Source organism: Ornithodoros turicata, chromosome 2 (genome assembly GCF_037126465.1).
Source record: "Ornithodoros turicata isolate Travis chromosome 2, ASM3712646v1, whole genome shotgun sequence".
In the NCBI taxonomy this organism is placed as follows: domain Eukaryota; kingdom Metazoa; phylum Arthropoda; class Arachnida; order Ixodida; family Argasidae; genus Ornithodoros; species Ornithodoros turicata.
In genome coordinates, this window is record NC_088202.1 from 15,785,160 (window position 1) to 15,805,025 (window position 19,866).

General features: G+C 43.7%; 1 protein-coding gene across 2 annotated transcripts in view; it reads right to left on the bottom strand.

Annotated features, from left to right (window-relative positions):
* Positions 1 to 3,902: 3,902 nt before the first annotated feature.
* LOC135385226 (caspase-like) overlaps positions 3,903 to 19,866 on the bottom strand; it is a 74,999-nt gene continuing 59,035 nt past the window's right edge. For both annotated transcript variants that reach the window (XM_064614422.1, XM_064614423.1), the window contains exon 6: positions 3,903 to 4,451. In XM_064614422.1, the coding sequence (XP_064470492.1) occupies positions 4,195 to 4,451 (257 nt within the window). In that variant the 3' untranslated portion in view covers positions 3,903 to 4,194. The remainder of the gene's footprint in view (positions 4,452 to 19,866) is intronic.

The following is a 19,866-nucleotide window of genomic DNA, read 5'->3' on the forward strand; positions in this document are numbered from 1 at the left end:
AATGCAACTATGTGTGGATAACGCACTTCTAAGCCAGACAGCCTACGAAAGCATAACTCACCAGAATTCTTTGTTCTCGGTCTTGGTCAACACAGCGCGATATACGTTGGGACTGTGACGATTTATTCAACTCAATTTTCACCGGAACAATACGCGCTGCTCGAGAGACAACGACGGAAAATAAAGTGCCGCTTAAGTCCGCTAATTTGCATGTTACAGCACTACAAATCGATAGATAATATTATTGCGTCGTAAACTACAACTGATCGCTAACACATGGATGGATGGATGGAGCTTAACACAAGAAACGACATACCCAACGTTGCTAGACACCATCCGAACTTCCGAAGTGAGAGCGTGAGAGTATATACAGGGTCTTTCAGTTAAATCCCCGGGCTAAATAATTCGCGAACCGGTGCACCAATCGAATAACTTTCTTTTTTACAAGTATCTGTCCAATACCGCCTACAAGATGCGCACCGCGTGAATGAGCGGGAGGCGCTCATTATTTAAATAAAAATGCAAATGAGTTTCGTAAAAAAGCGTAACTTCTAAAGCAGGGCGCTGTCGGTATTAAAATGGGTACTACCCCTTTTGGGACCTTCAGTGGACACCTTTCAGAGAAAAATCTGCCACCGAAGCGGGTCATTTGTTGCAGTAATTAATTGGTTTTGGTTTACGTATTTTTGTCGCGGCTGGTCTCGGCGAAGCGCAAAAGGACGTAATTCATTGGTGTAATTCATTGGTGTAAGGACGTAATTCATTGATGGATAAGGGAGTGAAAGAGCGTCTTTTTGCGCTTCGCCGCGACCAGCCGCGACAAAAATACGTAAACCAAAACCAATTAATTACTGCAACAAATGACCCGCTTCGGTGGCAGATTTTTCTCTGAAAGGTGTCCACTGAAGGTCCCAAAAGGGGTAGTACCCATTTTAATACCGACAGCGCCCTGCTTTAGAAGTTACGCTTTTTTACGAAACTCATTTGCATTTTTATTTAAATAATGAGCGCCTCCCGCTCATTCACGCGGTGCGCATCTTGTAGGCGGTATTGGACAGATACTTGTAAAAAAGAAAGTTATTCGATTGGTGCACCGGTTCGCGAATTATTTAGCCCGGGGATTTAACTGAAACACCCTGTATAATAAGATATCAAAACACGAAAGGAAGAGTATTGATCGCCCCTCCTCCTATAGCATGCAAAATGTGATTAGCGCTGAGATGAACATGCATGTCCATGACGCGAGTTATTTTCACTGATCAAAAAGAGGTCACGTGGGATTGCGTGACGCTTGCGAAATGTGCAGCAATGTGCGGTGAGCATCATGGCGAAACGAAACTTTTAAATCGTGCATTGCACTTCATGGTAGCTGCTGGAAACGAAGCAGACTTATGAGACACTGGATTACAGGTATGTCGGCATCTTTTTCATTCCTGCATATCATTTCAGATTACTCTATACGTGAATACATGGTGTCATGTCATGGGTGCCATGTCTCACGATGTTGGGGAAGTAGTTGCATGGGGAAGTGTGCATGGTTCTAGACTTCTAATTTTTGATCACGTAATCGAAATATCGGCACCTCTCGCATTGTGGCTTGCATGTGACCAACCAAGTGCTGTTCCCTTACTAGCGCTTCCTACAAACGACAAAACGAAACATGTGGGAGTGTACAGGGTGAGTGCAGAAAAACGTGACCCGCATTTTTACATGTAACTCGTTGTCTACTTCGCCGAGGAACTTCCGGTGGTGCACGACAGCGTATTTATGCGTGCGAAAGCTACAAAAAATTCCTGGAAGCCATACTCAGTGTAAAAAAATAAACAGAGCGCTAAAACATGCGCTTCCATGCATTATAATAGGGCGGTCATGACAGTGCATGGTAGTGCATTTCGGTCTCAGGAGAGTTATATGCAGGCACCGCTGGGAGTACTGCGGATGAGCATCCATGTGGGATGATGTGGGACATCGTTTCGATTTATGCACCGATAGTTCCCCCAGCGGTACTTGAACACAACTCTCTTACGTCCACCATGTTGCCCTTTCACATACACCCTGTTGTCCACCATGTTGCCGTATTCTGATGCACGGAAGCCGATGTTTTCGTTGTTCCGTTTATTTTTTAAGCTCAGTATGGCTTCCACAATTTTTCTGCAGATTTCGCACGCATAAATGCGCCATCGTGCGCCACCGGAAGTTCGTTAGTTAGGTAGGCAACAAGCTATGTGGCTAAATGCGGGTCACGTTTTTCTGCACACACCCTGTATATTTTTGATTACTCATATATAACAAGAAAATGTATCGTTCTCAGGTTGCTGCCACTGCTCCATGTGCCCGCAATTGTCTTGCGTGTATGATTACACTAACGACGTCGCCCACCACGGCGGAAGTGTTTTGCGTACACGCGTTTCAGCATGAAGCCTGCAGGTAACATCTGATGCTTACCCTTCGGATATTCTGAATCTACATATTGTAGCTTAGAGGAATTCCGAATGCCCAGGGTGACACACACTTATAACATTGTGGCATCAGTGCAGTGGCATGAGCTCTAATGTAGTGCCCCACGAAAATGAACAAGGGGCAGTGGTTTATCCAGAATCCCAAGCACGAGAGGGGTTTTGGAAAAAAAATGTGGGGGGAGGTAATCATTATAGTTACGTCATTACAGCTTAACATATCATTACAGACGTATCTGAAGCTGAAATCGCAAGGGCACCCCCTGTAGGCAGTGCACAGGCAAAAAAGTTAGGGGGGTCTGGATAAAGCACTGACGAGGGGGACTCCTCCACCCCATGTCCAGCCTCATAAAACACCTCCTGAAATATTTTCCTGGCTATGCAGCTGCATCATTATGACGTAATTGTCATTGTTGTCCATAATTCTTGAATATGTTTTGAATATATGGAAAAAAAGTCTGCTTGACATCATATGTCTTATGGTCATCATCAAACAAGAGCATATGTCATTTTGTTCAGTGCCTTATGTACTTTTTTGAAATTTCAGGTGGACGTAAATTGCAGAAGGCAGCTAATGGGGGAGAAGATCATGGTCATAGGTCATGTGGCTCCTGGAGCTCCCACTGGGCTCCCTTGTGGAGTACTTTTCAGAACACACACACACACACAGTTTGCTCACAGAACCAACGAGTAGGATGTTGCTTGAATACTGAGAGAAAATGGCGTAACACATACAAATATCGTGTGACACATATGACAATAAAAACATTTCTCACGAGGGATGCATGAAACACTGTCGCAATATTGTGTGCATGAACCATTGTGTGTGACACAAGCCGCGGGGGCACACCGCCTCGGACACATTTTGGGAAGCATAAAACACAGTATATACACAGCTAATATGGTGGATGCTTCTTTTTTTCTTTTTGGCCGTTATGAGACATCTTCGGCCGTATTGAGACTTTGGCCGTAACGAGACACTTGGGGATTAAAGGATTTTTGGCCGTAATGAGACATTCTTCCATAATGAGACTTTCGGTCGTAATGTGACTTCAGCCGTAATGAGATGTTACCATAGGAGGCACGCGGCAAACGAAATGATGGACGATTACTTAGAGCCACCAACTGTTGGTCACAAAAGGCTTCTTTCTACGCAGGCCAGTCACAGCCAGCGGTTCCCGAGTTTCAAAATTCGTTGTTATGATTCCAGCTTCGGTTGTAACTGAGAAATATCGGAACTGTGTCCTGATCGTGTGAATGATTACAGAAACAACACAGTCTTGCTACCGATTTGGTTGCGAAGCATCCCTCGTTCATAATCAAATACTCTGTGTTATTTTGTTTGATTGCAGTTTTGTTCGCAGTTTGCGCGTCCTGTAGCTTTTGGACGTTCAGATGACTGAAACTTTCCTAATCAGTATCTAAGTAGTGAAACGTACTGTCATCTAGAGAGCTCCAATAGTCTTTTATGCAGATCTCTTTTATGATTCACGATCAAGGAATGGCAGAAAGACGTACAAGCCTATGATGATATGTAATTTGCTGTTTATCAAAGAGCTAATCAGAGAAGTCGGAACTAAACAACACAATAAGGCCCGCATGTGGACGAAAAAGACTTCATTGCGCGCACACTTCTCTTTATCGCAACAAAGATCCATTCAAGCATGTCATTACAGTCTGTTCAATTCATCGGAACGTGGATACAAGAACTGCGCGCTTGTGAGAAATTCGTCCTTCATTATTGCAGTCGGAGAATCAGATCCTTGGTGAGCGAACTCACGATACATGGCATCTGCTTCACAAACTTCGTGCTGTCTTCGGGCTTTTCCTTCCCTGCATCTCTTCTCTTTACTTCTATGTTCTTCTCGGCGACACGAGATCCGACCGTGGTGAACAGCTTTTTCATGTCAATTTCTTCGCCTTTATGTTCCTCCAAAGCTTCTTTGAATGCGTCAACGAAATATGATCCATCACAATGGCGCCAAGCTTTGAACCCTGCAAATTGTTGAGCTTTTTTTAGATGGAAGGAATAACTTAGTAAAGAAATAGGTTGGCAATTGTTGGTGTATTTGCATGGTGTTTGTGTAATACGTATTTCTTCCGTGGTGTCCTGCCGCATGCAGCGATCGCGATTCTCACAAACAGAAACTATCTGTGTTGCTCACACGGAGATGTACACTACTTTTCTCCTTGGAAGCCATGAACCTCCATTTGAGGATGTCGGCAAACACAGAGAATACCGCCTATCTTTTCTCTACAGCAGGAACGTGTTAGCGGTTGAATAAAAAGTAAAAATATGCAACGAAAATTAACGCACTTTTGATGCCTCGGTGTGCCGTGCCGCGTCACGCTGGCTGGAGGTGGAGATAGGCCGTCTCACTATCGCGAGGTGCACTCTACTCCTCGTTTGTTTCCTTATCGCACCGCCACAGCTCAGAAAACGTTTCGGCGGACGCTCTGACTCAGCAGGGTGATTGAGCAGATGGGAAGGAATTTACGATAACGGCTTAGAGAACGTGATATGCCACGCACTTGATTCCTTTGAAGTGCATGCATTAAGTCGCTGATCTTTCACGTGACAGCTTCGTACACCGAGAGCTAACGGATTTCATTTCAAAAATGTGCATCTCGTTACTGCAAGTTACTCGTTACTTTGCGTTTTCTTTTTTCCTTTTTTTTTTAGTTCCCCTTTCGCTTCTGTAGCACGACCATCAGAAATCCACCGTCCCTGTATATGCTTCGCGGGATATATTTCGATATATATCGAGATAGATTTCGAGCACCAACTGTTACTCAAAGTAAATTCAATGTGAAATATCAGTTCCGATAAAAAGATGTTGATTTCATAAATGGGCTGTGTGAAACATCCAGAGCCGTCCGAGACGATCTCCAGCCTGGGGAAGGATAAATGTGAAGCGCAGCCCCTTCCCCTCCCCGCCACTTGGACGTTTGTAAAGAAAGAAGAAAACAAATACAGAAATATATCTTGTGTACTTCTGATCTTAAAAATTCCCTTGACTCTCGCTTCATTGTCCAGCCTAGCTCCTGGGACCTGCCGTTCAGCGCCCCCTCTGCCGATAGCGCTCGGGACAGCTGCTTCTCTCGCCTCGTCGGAACGGCTCTGGAAATATGCTACGTCACGGAGAAGTAACTAACAAGTAACGAGAATGCGTTCCAGCCTACGCTGGAATGCATTCTCGTAGTGGAGCATTTAGTTCCGTTTAGTTAGTAGTAACGCATTTAGTTCCGTTTTCTCCGAGGTAACAAGTAACGGTATTTAGTTCCTTTTTGTCGGTAACTTGTAGAAGTCTGGTTTCCGGACACAAATATCCCGACACGAACAGTCCATCAACTGGAATGCTGTGGTGTGCGACGGCGCTCGAAAGTGTTCCTCAGGCTCCAGCCTGTGGAATATTTTCGAACGCCGTGGCATATTCGAATACAGTGACAACAAAGACAAAATTCGGTGCGCCACAAACATTTTTCGTTTCGTTCTAACCCTCTTGCTCACCGTGAAATCGCACGCGCTCATGTGAGCCTCGCTCGCTTCTAGGAATAGTCTGTGTGAGTATTTTGCAAGTTCGAACTTGGTTCGGTTACAGTGTGTGAACGAACGCAGCGCAGTGAGCTCTGTACGCACGGTGAATATATGTATCAGACATTTGTGTCAATGCGGTGCATCGATTAAATGTATATTTCGTCCAAAATTTGCCTTACCTGTTTTGGAATACGGAATAACGGGCGTCAGGTATGTAAACTAGTAGAAGTCTATGGCAGCCAGGAGTGGCCGAATATGGAGCCAAAGGGAAAGGCTCCTCATTGGCCAACTTGTAGGCATCATAACTCGTTTTCATAGGTCGCATGCCCAATGTTGCACATTATCACAATTATGAGTTATCACAAACTATGGGCTCTCGAGCTGTTGAGGCCTGGCTGAAGTGGCGTGAAATACAAGGAGAGAGGTCGCAACGCGAGAGTGAGAGGGCTTCATCTCTCCGATGCTCCTCTCCCTCAAATATGACGCCACGTAGCTTCAACGAGGCTTCAAGAGTGTGTTAAAGAAATGCTCTCGCATTTAACGTGCATAACAGATGACGGCCTTTCGCAAAACGGTGTTTGCGGTGCCGAAAGCTAGCTTCGGCGCCTGCGGCATTTATCAAAGCCACAAATAGATAGCACAGTTATTAGTTGAAGGTAGGCGACGATAATCTTGGCACAATTGCGTATCTAACTTAAGTAGTAAAGGGACGGTCAGAAACTCCGACAATGAGAGTTAGAAACCAGGACCCCTGGCCCCTGCCCTGAGCCCTGCGCGTATTTTTGCCCGCGCGGCGCGTGTGCGGAGGGTTGTCCACGTGATTATCGGCGGGGGAGGGCTGCGCGTGCGCTCATCGTAGCATATTTTTCAGCCTGGGCAGACTTCTTTGGCCATACTTCGGCCGACTTCACATATTTTTCCGATACAATAGGTGAGCGGTTTACATGCAGAGACATGCAAAGAAGTGTCATACACAAAATGTACAAGTCAAAATATATTTATTAATGCCAATCAAGTTGAGATATATTTATTAAAGCCAATAGTGCTGGGAATTGTGATGCCAATCAGGTGAAGGAGAAAAACCCAGCCGAAAAACCTTCACCACCTGTAACAGGGCGGTGCTCGGGTGGAGGGCTGCTGTGGTGGGCGGAGCGTGACCGGAGGGCTGCGTGAACGCTTACCCTTCACCCTGGGCTGACTTCTTTCACCATTTTCCTACTTGGGCCGACTTCCTTCCCGCGACAGGTGGGCGGTGCTCGGGTGGAGGACTGCTGTGGTGGGCGGAGCGTGACCGGAGGGCTGCGTGCGCGCTTACCATTCACCCTAGGCTGACTTCTTTCACAATTTTCATACTTGGGCCGAATTCCTTCCCGCGACAGGTGGGCGTCGCGTGGCCGGAGGGCACGCGTTTACCATTCAGTCTGGGCCGCCGACTTTCGTCATTTTCACCCTGGGCCGCCGACTTTCCCATTTTTCAGCCTGAGCCGACTTGAATAATATTTTTTCCAGCTACAACAGGTGTGCAGTAGGCTGTTTACATGCAAAGGATAGCCATACACAAAAGTACAAGTGAAAATATATTTATTAAACTCATTAGGAATTATGTTATGACTCTGCGTGAATGGGAAAAACTTAGCCAAAAATCTGAAATAGAAGGAACACAATACACGTAACAATACTTATTACAGGTATGATACAATAGCATTGAATAGGTATCACAAATCAAACACAATATTTTTTATTAGTGGAAGTTTTCAATGAATCAGAAGTGATAGCGCATTTAAGATATTCTTAATCAATACGATTACAATCAAAATTTCATGTGCTATTATAAAAAGTCTGAGATGTTAGAATCTGATAGGTGTAAGTAATTTCGAGCACAATAGCTAAGTTTAATATTCCAATGTGACACAAATTTAATTTCTATTGAAGTGAATAGCACAGACATAAGGCAATAATTCGAATCAACACATAGCATTAATATAGAACCTAACCGACATGTAGGGAAATAATAGGTACATCATATCAAAACGAGAAACGATCACCACATTTAATCAAAGAAGATATTCTTAATCAATATGATTATAAACAAAATTATAACTTCTATTATAAAGTATTCCTATACGTGAGAACCATCTTTGCAATAGCGGGAAGTTCTGATAGTTGTATGTAATTAACTATGAACAGCAGAGACACTGGACGACTATGGGACACGAACACAAGACGAAATAAAATCTATACCACTACAAAGAAGATATTCCACTTCACCACATAGCACGCTCCTAGCCAACAAACAGAACAAAGAACGACACGAACACAAGAGGAAATAAAATCTATACCACTACAAAGAAGATATTCCTGATCAAAACAACATAGTAATCTATCATTTAGAAAATCAGAAGAAAAAATCAAACTCATCAGAAAGTAGACATGTTAAAAATGAACTTCACCACATAGCACGCTCCTAGCCAACAAACAGAACACGAACGACACGAACACAAGAAGAAATAAAATCTATACCACTACAAAGAAGATATTCCTCATCAAAACAACAGAGTAATCTATCATTCAGAAAATTAGATGAAAAAATCAAGCTCATCAGAAAATAGACATGTTAAAAATGAACTTCACCACATAGCACGCTCCTAGCCAACAAACAGAACACGAACACAAGAAGAAATAAAATCTATACCACTACGAAGAAGATATTCCTAATCAAAACAACAGAGTAATCTATCATTCAGAAAATCAGAAGAAAAAATCAAACTCATCAGAAAATAGACATGTTAAAAATGAACTTCACCACATAGCACGCTTCTAGCCAACAACCAGATCTAATGATATCTACCCTGATTTGTTGAAGACGGGTGCCGATAGATGTATGGAAGACCATGGAACACCAACGACAAGAACACAAGAGGAAATAAAATCTACACCACTACAAAGAAGTTATTCTTAATCAAAACAACATAGTAATCTATCATTCAGAAAATCAGAAGAAAAAATCAAACTCAGCAGAAAATAGACATGTTAAAAATGAACTTCACCACATAGAACGCTCCTAGCCAACAAACAGAACAAAGAACGACACAAACACAAGAGGAAATAAAATCTATACCACTACAAAGAAGATATTCCTGATCAAAACAACATAGTAATCTATCATTTAGAAAATCAGAAGAAAAAATCAAACTCATCAGAAAGTAGATGTGTTAAAAATGAACTTCACCACATAGCACACTCCTAGCCAACAAACAGAACACGAACGACACGAACACAAGAAGAAATAAAATCTATACCACTACGAAGAAGATATTCCTAATCAAAACACCAGAGTAACCTATCATTCAGAAAATCAGATGAAAAAATCAAGCTCATCAGAAAATAGACATGTTAAAAATGAACTTCACCACATAGCACGCTCCTAGCCAACAAACAGAACACGAACACAAGAAGAAATAAAATCTATACCACTACGAATAAGATATTCGTAATCAAAACAACAGAGTAATCTATCATTCAGAAAATCAGAAGAAAAAATCAAACTCATCAGAAAATAGACATGTTAAAAATGAACTTCACCACATAGCACGCTTCTAGCCAACAACCAGATCTAATGATATCTACCCTGATTTGTTGAAGACGGGTGCCGATAGATGTATGGAAGACCATGGAACACCAACGACAAGAACACAAGAGGAAATAAAATCTACACCACTACAAAGAAGTTATTCTTAATCAAAACCACATAGTAATCTATCATTCAGAAAATCAGAAGAAAAAATCAAACTCAGCAGAAAATAGACATGTTAAAAATGAACTTCACCACATAGCACGCTCCTAGCCAACAAACAGAACAAAGAACGACACGAACACAAGAGGAAATAAAATCTATACCACTACGAAGAAGATATTCCTAATCAAAACAGCATAGTAATCTATCATTCAGAAAATCAGAAGAAAAAATCAAACTCAGCAGAAAATAGACTTGTTAAAAATGAACTTCACCACATAGCACGCTCCTAGCCAACAAACAGAACAAAGAACGACACGAACACAAGAGGAAATAAAATCTATACCACTACGAAGAAGATATTCCTAATCAAAACAACACAGTAATATATCATTCAGAAAATCAAACTCATCAGAAAATTAATATTCCTATACGTGAGAACCATCAATGCAATAGTGGGAATATCTGGCATAACATTTCGAGCACAATAGAGAATCTCAATTTCATATTCCAACATTACTCAACTTTTAATTTCTTATTAAGTGAACAGCATAGACGTAAGGAAGAACGAGAAACAACACAATCAACAGCTACAATTAATAGAGAGCCAAACCTGCGCACCATCCAACACACAGAGAAATAATAGCTAATCAATCTATCAAAGGCGAAATAGCACAGACTTAACACTATAGCACAGACTTAACGCTGAAGAACAGAGGGACACGCGGCGACACGTAAACAACAGAGGAAAGTAATCTATCATTGAACCATCATAAAATCGACCAATATACAAGTTTTATTCTAACAAACACTACGAACCTTAATGGAGGTATCCAAGACGTAGGAAATATGCACTGTTTTCACTCTTTTCCTCAAAGCCGGGAGACTTTATGCCTCTATCTATATGGCCAAAGCACTGCATATGCTTTATCACTCAAAGGGTTGGGGGCTATATTCCTTCGTCCAGCAAACAGAACGCTGTAGAGGTCAGATAAGAGAGAGTTCAAAGGCAATATATTTTATTGTGCAGCGCATATAGATCGATATCACTCGCGGGGGTCACTATCTTTTCGCATCCTTTCCCTGAAACGGAAATCTTTCGTCAAAGTGGTTGACAAGTCGACTAAGTTTGTAGAGATGCGATATTGTTATTGAACACGTAGAGAAAGTCCAAATTATTAATTGGTAGCAACGATACTCAATCAAAAAACAAGAAACAAATTTAATTACATCAGTTTTTTGTAATAGTTTGCAACAGAAATTTCTAATGAACCACACAGAAATAGAAATGTGAAATGCAACTCAGAGTTATGAGGCATTCCCATCTTAGAGGTATATTATGTCAATCGAGTGAACAATTGAAACAAATACAAGACAATAATTATTTCAGGCAGTAAGTTCACAACTCATAGAATATCAGTCGAGCGAATACTTGAAACAAAATCAAAACAATAATTCTCACGACAGGTGGAGATTATAGCATTCTAAATCAGATAATAAAATTTTAATCAATAAAATAAACATAGATATGCTTTTAATTAAGTGTAGACGTGCACTTGAAAACAGAAGAGACAATTGCTCTACTTTGAAAAGATGGACAGATTTTGTACTCGATACCATAAGTCATGGGAAGATGTGATAAAAAACTGCTTCGAAAAGGAAGAGCCGCGAAACGATTCCATTATCGCTGCATTTCAATACGTCCTAGACATGGTCGTATACGTAGATATGGTACAAATTACAGAACTGAAGGTGCAAGAATTTATATGCCCAATCTACAATACTTATAAAAATATCTGCACATCAACATCGGAAGGGCCACTTGGATTGATGGCGGAGTTTTTGAGGTTTGCCAACGAAGAATTGAAATACACTAGACCAGATGTAATTGTAATCATTGCAATGGGCATTGCGTTCATCAAGAAAGCAGTCGGATCAAATTATCATATACAAGCGGTCTATATCGCACGATTCATTACGGATTTGTTGAAATTACACATATCTGAAATGGAAAGTACATAAAATCTTCTCACATGATATGTTCCACTACCATGGCAACGCAATTATTTTATTCTACCAGTCTCTGCAAAGATGTCGAATGAACAGAAGTTCAATATTGTCGTGCAAGGTCTGATGTATCATCATTTATTGAAACTCAACAAACATATCAATTGCGGTGGACCACCGGACGATTTTCATCTAATACTCTCTTGTACCCCATTCAAGAATCTTCATAAAAAGAAAGGAAACATCAATAAGAGACTGTGCAAGTTCATCGCGAGAAAGTGCAAGTTGTTGAAGCAATACAAACACGGCGACAACATAGCGCCTGCGTTAATCAACGCTGGATTCAAGCGCAGAATAATCAGAATAAACTATTTAATGTCTTCGGAATTCACCAATGAAGACAACAAACGAAAACTTCAGAGTTTGAAATAGAACTGTAATTTATCGAAATAAACAAGTGTATAACTGAAACAATAAATGTAATCTTTGTCATCATTATAATGAATTATTCGCATCACAATGAAAAACACCTTACATTTAGCATGGCAAGACTGAGAACAGTGTTCGCTAAGGAAACGAATATTCCACAGTTTGTGAAAGAATTCTCATATGGAATGAGACCTGACCACCAAGTAGGTTTTACTCGACTACACTCTGTACAAGTTCAACACCCGAAGGATAGAATTGCCGGAGAAGGATCGGTCATTGAAATTTAGAGACACGACACATCAGTCTATGATTACAAAAAGGATCACTAATCTCACGTGAAAACTTATCATATTTCTCAATCAGTTGCACTAGCCTAGACATAGTAAAAGACAAAGAAAAGGCGTCTTTGACAAGCAACCGATTGGAGTGCGGAACAAATAAATAAATATTTTTGTCACCACAGTTGTCCGTTTGTATGACTGGATAGGAAAAATGAGCCGTCCAAGATAGTGCAAAACGGGAAATAAGGCAAGATAACTGATTGCGGCGGGATAAGTCAAAGCGTTCGCGACACAGTGTCATCGACTTTTACAATCGCATTGGGGTTCACTGCCTGGGAGATAATACGAAGCCTTCGTGAAAAGCGAATCTATTATCACATGCCACAATGCAAACGAAAGATTTTACGAGCACGACGTGCAGGCAAAGTCTACATTTCTAATCACATAGTCTTCGTAACACACGGCACACAAACGTATATGAAATAATTTCCAAGTGGCGATCAGATTTTGAGAGAAGCGGATCACACAACAGCCATCAGAAGTGCTTAACCAATACACAATAAAGATGAGCGTTATGCATAAACACAATGGAAGATATGTTATATTAATTATAATAAGCAGATCAGCACAGGTCACACGTAAACGTAGATCCAATTCACAAAATATACTAGAGATTTGCCGTAACCATACAGAAAAACTATCACATTATTTTAGTGTCATAGCATCCGGGCACTACAAATGGAAAGACCATACTTTAATTTTATAAGTCTTTAGCTCATAACATTGTAAAATGCAAATTCCACACTAAAGATCATTTTCTTCTTCAAATTTTCAAAGTCGAAACTGCACGCTATTTGTTGCATTTTTCTAAATATACAGATTAAAAAGTTGTGCATATACTCACACATACTATACAAGATATTTGATTGTGGATTAATTGCTAAAATTTATCGGTTCACATTCAGGAGAAGTTGCGACTACCACACATCAGTAAGAGTTTAATTACAATTTGAACAGGTATTGCGATTTATGATCAGTGTTGTAGAATGTGTAATTTCACAATACGCAAGCTTTAGGTCGCTCACTTTGACGAGCACTCTTTCATGACGTCAGGGAATTTAATCGAATGGATTGATATTTTCTGTATACACTATAACATAATGCGAATTCTTTATGTCGTGGATATTAAAAGTTACGAATATTTTTCGAACGAAAATTTACTTAAGACTCGAAGAAAGGGTCACCCGCGTCGACGAACCCGTTTCCGGAAAAAGCAACCCGCTCGCGTGCGGTACCGCGTTAACGCGTCGGGCGCAGAATCGCGTTCGGTTTCGGGTACGGCATTGGGGAAACGCGGACCGACGTGTTGCCGAAACGTCTTCGAGGACGTGGGTGACCCTTTCTTCGAGTCTTGAAGTAAATTTTCGTTCGAAAAATATTCGTAACTTTGTGCCCCAAGTATGAAATGATGAAGTATGAATGATTCGGCCCAAGTATGAAAATTGTGAAAGAAGTCAGCCTAGGGTGAATGGTAAGCGCGCACGCAGCCCTCCGGTCACGCTCCGCCCACCACAGCAGTCCTCCACCCGAGCACCGCCCACCTGTCGTGGGAAGGAAGTCGGCCCAAGTAGGAAAATGGTGAAAGAAGTCAGCCCAGGGTGAAGGGTAAGCGCGCACGCAGCCCTCCGGTCACGCTCCGCCCACCACAGCAGCCCTCCACACGAGCACCGCCCTGTTACAGGTGGTGAAGGTTTTTCGGCTGGGTTTTTCTCCTTCACCTGATTGGCATCACAATTCCCAGCACTATTGGCTTTAATAAATATATCGCAACTTGATTGGCATTAATAAATATATTTTGACTTGTACTTTTTGTGTATGACCCTTCTTTGCATGACTCTGCATGTAAACCGCTCACCTGTTGCATCGGAAAAATATGTGAAGTCGGCCGAAGTATGGCCAAAGAAGTCTGCCCAGGCTGAAAAATATGCTACGATGAGCGCACGCGCAGCCCTCCCCCGCCGATAATCACGTGGACAACCCTCCGCACACGCGCCCCGCAGGGAAAAATACGCGCAGGGCTCAGGGCAGGGGCCAGGGGTCCAGGTTTCTAACTCTCATTGTCGTAGTTTCTGATCGGCCCTTTACTACTTAAGTTAGATACGCAATTGTGCCAAGATTATCGTCGCCTAGCTTCAACTAATAACTGTGCTATCTATTTGTTGCTTTGATAAATGCCGCAGGCGCCGAAGCTAGCTTTCAGCACCGCAAACACCGTTTTGCGAAAGGCCGTCATCTGTTATGCACGTTAAATGCGACAGCATTTCTTTAACACACTCTTGAAGCCTCGTTGAAGCTACGTCGCGTCATATTTGAGGGAGAGGAGCATCGGAGAGATGAAGCCCTCTCACTCTCGCGTTGCGACCTCTCTCCTTGTATTTCACGCCACTTCAGCCAGGCCTCAACAGCTCGAGAGCCCATAGTTTGTGATAACTCATAATTGTGATAATGTGCAACATTGGGCATGCGACCTATGAAAACGAGTTATGATGCCTACAAGTTGGCCAATGAGGAGCCTTTCCCTTTGGCTCCATATTCGGCCACTCCTGGCTGCCATAGACTTCTACTAGTTTACATACCTGACGCCCGTTATTCCGTATTCCAAAACAGCTAAGGCAAATTTTGGACGAAATATACATTTAATCGATGCACCGCATTGACACAAATGTCTGATACATATATATTCACCGTGCGTACAGAGCTCACTGCGTTGCGTTCGTTGACACACTGTAACCGAACCAAGTTCGAACTTGCAAAATACTCACACAGACTATTCCTAGAAGCGAGCGAGGCTCACATGAGCGCGTGCGATTTCACGGTGAGCAACAGGGTTAGAACGAAACGAAAAATGTTTGTGGCGCACCGAATTTTATCTTTGTTGTCACTGTATTCGAATATGCCACGGCGTTCGAAAATATTCCACAGGCTGGCGCCTGAGGAACACTTTCGAGCGCCGTCGCACACCACAGCATTCCAGTTGATGGACTGTTCGTGATGACCGTGACGTACTGTTCGTGTCGGGATACTTGTGTCCGGAAACCAGACTTCTACACGTTACCGACAAAAAGGAACTAAATACCGTTAATTTTTACCTCAGAACTAAATGCGTTACTACTAACTAAACGGAACTAAATGTGGCACCACGAGAATGCGTACTCATGCGAAAATGCATTCTCGTTACTTGTTAGCTACTTCTCCGTGACGTAGCATATTTCCAGAGCCGTTCCGACGAGGCGAGAGAAGCAGCTGTCCCGAGCGCTATCGGCAGAGGGGGCGCTGAACGGCAGGTCCCAGGAGCTAGGCTGGACAATGAAGCGAGAGTCAAGGGAATTTTTAAGCCCAGAAGTACACAAGATATATTTCTGTATTTTTTTCTTCTTTCTTTACAGATCTCCAAGTGGCGGGGAGGGGAAGGGGCTGCGCTTCACATTTATCCTTCCCCACACTCACCGCATAACACGCTCTGCGCCAACCACTGCCACAAATGATAGGGTTATCGCTTCTGATTCGAAGAGAGGAGGGGGCGTACGCCTTTTTTTGTCAATTTGGATACATGGTAATTGACACAAGAAGGCGTACGCCTCCCTCTCTCCTCGAATCAGAAGTGATAACCCTATCATTCGTGGCAATGGTTGGCGCAGAGCGTGCTATGCGGTGAAGTTCAGTTTTTAGAGTGCAGGCTGGAGACCGTCTCGGACGGCTCTGGATGTTTCACACAGCCCAATTATGAAATCAACATCTTTTTATCGGAACTGATATTTCACATTGAATTTACTTTGAGTAACAGTTGGTGCTCGAAATCTATCTCGATATATATCGAAATATATCCCGCGAAGCATATATAGGGACGGTGGATTTCTGATCGTCATGCTACAGAAGCGAAAGGGAACTAAAAAAAAGAAAAGAGAGAAAAAGAAAACGTACAGTGACGAGTAACTTGCAGTAACGAGATGCACATTTTTGGAATGAAATCCATTAGCTCTCGGTGTACGAAGCTGTCACGTGAAAGATCAGCGACTTGATGCATGCACTTCAAAGGAATCAGGTGCGTGGCTTATCACGTTCTCTAAGCCGTTATCGTAAATTCCTTCCCATCTAGTAAGTGGCAGGACGACTGTTTTGTCCTGGGACACATCCATGCCACACTGAGACAAAGTTGGCCACTATCTCTAGAGACTCCTGAAGCCGACGCTGGCCATTGCGTGCCTGACGACCACAAGCAGATGTCATCAGCGTACATGCTGATACTGACGCGGTGGGGAAGCAAGCTCGGGAGTGAAGCCAGTACTACGTTAAAAAGCAGGGGGCTCAGAACTCCCCCTTACGGAACGCCCGGTGAATGTAGGTGGTGGTGACTCGCTCCAGTGTCGCTGCGCGTAAAGATCGACCGCCCCTCCAGGTACGAAGCAATCCACTGAAGACGTCGCCCGACAACACTCAATATGCACAATACATGCAACACATGGGCGTGGCTTACAGAGTCACAAGCCCTCTTGATGCCTAAAAAGACAGTGGCAGTTCGCCGGCCACATCCATGCTCGTGCTCAATGCTCGATACCAGCTCAAGAACGCAATTCATCGTGCATCGGGATTTCCTAACACCGGCCATCGCCTGAGGCAGAAGTGTGTTTGCCTCTAGGTGCCACTCTACCCGGTTGAGGATCATACGTTCCGTGAGCTTACACAGCCAGCTTGTCTCAAGTAAACGACCTCTTCCATCTGTGTGACTGACCCCAGGATGCGCCGTGAGCATTAAAATCCCCGCATCACATAAAAGGCGAAAGTAAGCTGGCGAGAAGGTCAAGCAGATCTTGCTCGGCAATACGAACATGTGGCGCAACGTATACATTGGCCACAGTAAATTTCTGATCCTTAATACGTACCACGCATACCACGTATTCGAGGTTCTCATGAACCGATGACCGTGAGAGGGTATGCGGCAACTCCTTCCGCACACATACGTCGCCCGTCCATGGCCTGGTTTCTGGGACTGGTGTAGGACGTCATTTGAAAGCCTAAACGATACATCCATTCAGGGCTCAGCTAACAGCAAAATCGGGAACCCATGGCGGTGCACAAAGTTCCGAAAATCGCCTGCTTTAGACTTCAATTCGTTGCAGTTCCACTGAAAAATCGTAGGTCAATTATACTTATAGGCCATTGCAAGCGTTTGATGACCCCTGAGGTAGGAACCTTGCGAGGATTTGCTCAGAAGTTAGCACGGCTTGAACTTCGGGAGCTCTTGCAAATTCCGGCTGACCACGAAGAAGAGCGCGAATTGCTCCGAAAAAGAGGGGCTCAAGAGACAGCAGCTAGTCCGTAGGTTCCGACGAGACGGATGGCCTGCGCGCTATTTTAGCTCCAGTGTCACAGCTAGTTGAGCAAGACAGCGGCTCCGATGCATGGGTTTGATTCAGATTGGTCTTCGAAGACGAAATCTTGCTGGTGGAGGGCAGCACCTGCTCAAGACTGACAGTGCGCGGTGCAGCACCAATATTGCGCTTATTCTTTCCAACGTTCAGTGCTTCTCCGAACTTCTTGCCTTTTACCGCATCGGCATATGACTTGCAACTGTTAGCCTGTGTCTTCTCAGGACAAAGCAGCTTCGGCAAGGTGTCACGCTGAGCAACATGCTGCTGCTGGACCAGGGGTTTCACGTAGTCTGGATTCGAGTAGAACGTTTGTTTATGTCTCATTGATCCATAAACGACATTCTGAACGTGTGTAGCTACGGCTGCGCTGGTCACCTTACAAGCTCTGTAGGAAGTCGTGCGCAGTCCCCCACAGTTTGCGCACTTAGGCTCTCGACGGGCAGTGCAGCTCTTGAAATCATGCGAACCAGAGCAAATCTTGCAGCGACGTGCACCGCGACACTCACCAGCAATGTGGCCAAACCGTTATAACACTGTAAGCCAGTTATAACACTGTACGGGAGGAGCCACATATTCCCTGACAGGGTGACATGTGAAGCCAAGACGTACGTCAGCTGGCAAGACAGCTCCAGGCTGAAAAGTCAGAATCACGTTTTTCTTCTTGTAGGTTACCGATGAACCATCATCTTCTCTGGGGTAGAAAACTAGTCAAGAATACCAGGCCAGTTTAGTGTGGTGGTCAACGGTTTATTGTCCGTAGGCTCCCAGTCTCGAGCTCTTTGTTCGTTGGTGCCACGCACCCAGTCTGTCATCCTTGAGGCTCGTGGGCCCTTTTCTTAGCTTGGTCAGCTGACCGCCCCATCGTCGAAACCTCTTCATCGTCTTCACTCCTGACTCCTCCCCCCTTGCAAGTTGCGGGTGTCGGGCACGTCGAGCACCGCTTGGTGGTAATTGGCCTTGGGACGAGAGAGTCCAGAACTCGCACTTCACAGCAGTCACTTGCCATAACATTGAACCTGTGCACTAGAGACTTCGTAGTGGTGACTCATGGAACAATCAGACCTCAACCGATACATTCCAGGGAGAATTAGAATGACACGGCCAATCAAAGTGTCCTAACTCAACATCCGTACAAAGCTAAAGTACAGCCCTCAGAAAGACAAAGCGGAAAACATCTCGAGCACGGACTAACGTTACATCTTTACACGTCAACCCAGACTCGAATAATTAACTACAAACTCGCCCCCGGCTGCAAGGTTATTCTTACCCCCAGCGTTCAAATGTCAAATGCCCACACGATGGTGAATGCCGCCAGCTCGAACCTGCAAATATTTCAGTCTATAGTGTGTCAAACAGCAGACGACCTGCCGAAGCTGTGCAAACAAAGACTGTTTTTTTGTCCCTACTACGCCACAAGACATCTCCTAGGTGATACCCACATGCACTCAGAACCGCGTTCCTGACAAAACTCAGAACCAGACATGACGTTCCTGTTAAATACATCCGATAAATATCCCTCTCACCACAGAAGTCGCCAAGCAGCACCGCGTCGCTAGCTGCTATTGCCGATTTGTTAGCTTTCTGTGCTGCGTCCCTATAGCTATCCTCAGGTTCCAGCTTCTCTAGACCATCATTTATCCCAACATCGATAGCGGCGTAACCATCAAACAGCGCATTGTACTCGTCCTGCAATCGAACTCCACCACCGCCCCAATGCTGCACAGCGATGGCACCAGAAAATTGTTTAGAATGTGCACATTTATCGCGAACTAAAGGAGCGCCCCTGCACCTGAGACTAGAGAATCGCCCTCCTAATGGACTAAGCGGTATCTCTATCTGTGGCAACGTAACTTCGTTCACGTGACCAGTACGTGGTGGTTCTACACGCCTTTCACTCATGCTGTGTAAATTGCTTTCAATTCGGTGTCACCGCGTGTCCTGAGAGATTGCGCAGCTTGACATCTCCGGATTCTCACTAGATGCGTCGTCGTAA